General features: G+C 39.7%; 1 protein-coding gene across 1 annotated transcript; it reads right to left on the bottom strand.

Moving 5' to 3' along the window:
* Positions 1-855: 855 nt before the first annotated feature.
* On the bottom strand, positions 856-1,470 carry LOC125836823 (uncharacterized). The gene is made up of 2 exons (XM_049515984.1): positions 1,196-1,470; positions 856-1,102 (listed from the first exon to the last, which is right to left on the bottom strand). The coding sequence occupies exons 1-2, from the start codon at positions 1,468-1,470 to the stop codon at positions 856-858; spliced, it is 522 nt and encodes a 173-aa protein (XP_049371941.1).
* Between the last annotated feature and the right edge of the window lie 1,520 nt (positions 1,471-2,990).

Below are 2,990 nucleotides of genomic sequence, written 5' to 3'. Positions count from 1 at the left end.
AGGCTTTAGGGTCCTCCTCAAGGACCCCTAGGGTGGTCCTTGGGGAGTCGTACCTTGACGTTTAACCCCTAAACCCCTCAACCATAGCTCGGGACAACGTTATACCACATGAAACCCCTCAACAACTCCAACACACACTAGTTAGGCTCTAGTTTCACTTATTCGTTTTACAGGTCGTTACATTATCCCCCACTTAGAAACATTCATCCTTAAATGACACTTAAAACAAACTAAGGGTTAACGACTCAAGACTAGCAGCTCATCATGCATGCAACATTATAAACCATGCACGAAACTAGGAGGAAACATCAACTCCACATCAAAGAGCTCAAAGAAAAACAAGAAGGTAGGAACTACATCTACAAACTTATTATGTATCATAACTTCAACATTTCTCATTACATTGGAGGAATTACCTTCTCCAACTCAAATCATGCTCATCACAACATCATTAAGCACATTATGCAATTTCTCAATAAAAGCACATTAGGCATGTTCAACAATTCAACCTTATGAAGCATATAGACAACTCATACTAAATGCAGTTCAACATGAGGAACATAATTCATATAAACTCATTTTCTCATTCAAACTTAAACTCATTAAGAACATGCATAATATAAGGAGACCATGGAAACACATAATCACACATGACTCCGAAACATGAAACAAGTTATAAGGAACTCTTGGTCTAAAGCTTGAATAGGAATAGAAGGAAAGAGATAAGAATATCAAAACTCACCACAACCTTACTATTCAACATACTATCCCCCACTTAGGAGAAAACCAAACTAAGGCTAACATGAAAAACAACATAAGAACCTCATCAAGACATTCATAACCAAAAAGGAACTATCACTTACCGGTACCTTCATCCGGATTAGCTCCGTTGTCCTTGTTAGCTTGAAGAGTATAGAAACGGTTCCACTTTGGAGCATCAAGATCCGGGCCATTAAGAGAAGCTTGTTTGGTATCTCTCCCTTTTGCCAAATGTGTTGGGAAATCTCTCATCTTATGACCCTTCTTTCCACACCCAAAGCACCCATCTGTGTCGGCAAGGCACTTACCCAAATTTTGCTTCCCACACTTGGCACATATAGATCTTTCAAAAGAAGAACCACTTCCATTCCCTCATTGAGATTTAGGGTTAGACACCCTATCATTGTTGACCATAGGAAAATCTTTGTTATAAAACCTCTTTTTGGACCTTGGTTGACTTTGTTCATCGGACCTAGGCCTCTTCATCTTCATATTATTTCTCTCAAGTTTGGACTCCTCAATAAATTGAGCATACACAACAAGTATAGAAATGTTCATGTCATCATGGAGCATCGCCATACGACACTCTTCCTTAACTAGGTCGGATACACCGGTCACCAACCTACTCATCTCATCTTTAAGGTTGGACACCAAAGATGGAGCATACTTAAACAATAGGGTAAACTTCAAGGAATACTCATCCACACTCATGCTGCTTTGCCTAAGGTTTATAAACTCCTCCACCTTGACCTCCCTCCTCTCACGGGGAAAGTACTTCTCCAGGAACGCTTTCTTAAACTCCTCACATTCTATGGGACCCGCTCATATAGGCCTATTATTTTTCCATTGAGTAAACCAAATTTGGGCAACGTCTTTCAATTGGTAGGAAACTAGTTCCTCTTTTTCTCTAGAAGTCACCCCCATAGCATTGACTATCTTATATAACTCATACAAAAACTCTTGGGGATCCTCTCCCACCTTGGAACCAAGAAAAATCGGAAGGTTCAACTTCACAAAGTCCCTCAACCTAGAAGCAATAGTACTCTCAATAGCATTCACTCTAAGCCCCACATCTATATTAACTTGGGCGGTCATGACTTGGGCTAAGGTTAGAAAAGCTGACCTAATCTCTTCGTTAGTCATATCTGGAGCATCTACCGGAACTTGATTGCCTTGAGGAACTTGGTCACCTTGAGGACCTTGGGGATCTCGGGGAGGAACTCCCTCATTCACATTCTCCTCTTCCACTCTCCATGCGGGACTCCTTCTTGTATTCATATCCTATAAACACAAGAGAAAGATTAGGAAAAGGACACATATAGAGCTAAACTCTAAGGCACGACTACAAGAATAATGAAAGAGTGTAACTCTCTAACGTCCTATAGCCTCTCTCTCATAGATGTGTCATGACTCACACCGATGAACAAAACTCTACTAGTGGCTTGTGAGACATCAATCCTAAAACCATTCCCAAAACTTTGTGCTCTGATACCATGTTTGTCACGACCCGAACCAACACCCCAGAAGTGACACAACGTACTTGACCCGAAGGGGTCACATACAAGCCTTATAGCATTTTTATTACATAAGATACTTAGAAATAGTGCGGAATTAAAACTTTTATTTTATAAATCCAACAATCAAAGCATTAAAAGCAAGCGGAAGTCTATCATCTCAAATGGCCATCTAAACAATGTCTTTAAACAAAAATAGGGTCACGACCCTTTACAATCGAAAGACTAACAAATGTCTATTACATGAACAGAAAGGAAACATCAACTACTTGTCCTCGATCTATGAGGACATACCACTTAGTCTTGGATAACTCAAATCCAAGCTTCACTAGAGAACACCACTCAATTGACGAAACCTACACTTGTAGTAAACATAGAAGTATGGGTTAGCACAATTAAGTACTAAGTATGATAGCCATGCAAAAATATGCTTAAAACGGACATTTTAATTAAAAGTGAAAAGGCAAGCCACAAACCCAACCCACGAGTGACTAGTACGGTCTATGGGTCAATCCACTCCCCGTAGGTGGGGGGTCGTGGATGGGATCTACAAAAGTTGCCTCAATTCGGCCAAGGGTCTACCATTTTAATTAATTCCTATTTTAATTATTTAAGGGTGGGGACGTTTTATATTAGTTATTTAGACATATATAAGTATATATTGACTAGTATCCACCTCTTTAACACCTCATAACTCTCAAGAGTTAAACTAGTAAC

This window comes from Solanum verrucosum, unplaced genomic scaffold, assembly GCF_900185275.1.
Source record: "Solanum verrucosum unplaced genomic scaffold, falcon-dt-bn FXZP01000129.1, whole genome shotgun sequence".
In the NCBI taxonomy this organism is placed as follows: Eukaryota; Viridiplantae; Streptophyta; class Magnoliopsida; order Solanales; family Solanaceae; genus Solanum; species Solanum verrucosum.
This window is presented reverse-complemented; position numbering and strand designations above follow the sequence as displayed.

Bases quoted from the DNA above. Each gene is read 5' to 3' on its own strand.
- LOC125836823 (XM_049515984.1), bottom strand. From the start codon at position 1,470: ATGAGTGTGGATGAGTATTCCTTGAAGTTTACCCTATTGTTTAAGTAT. The intron at 1,103-1,195 runs GTTTTATAACAA...TTCTTTTGAAAG, and splicing joins CAACCAAGGTCCAAAAAGAG to ATCTATATGTGCCAAGTGTG.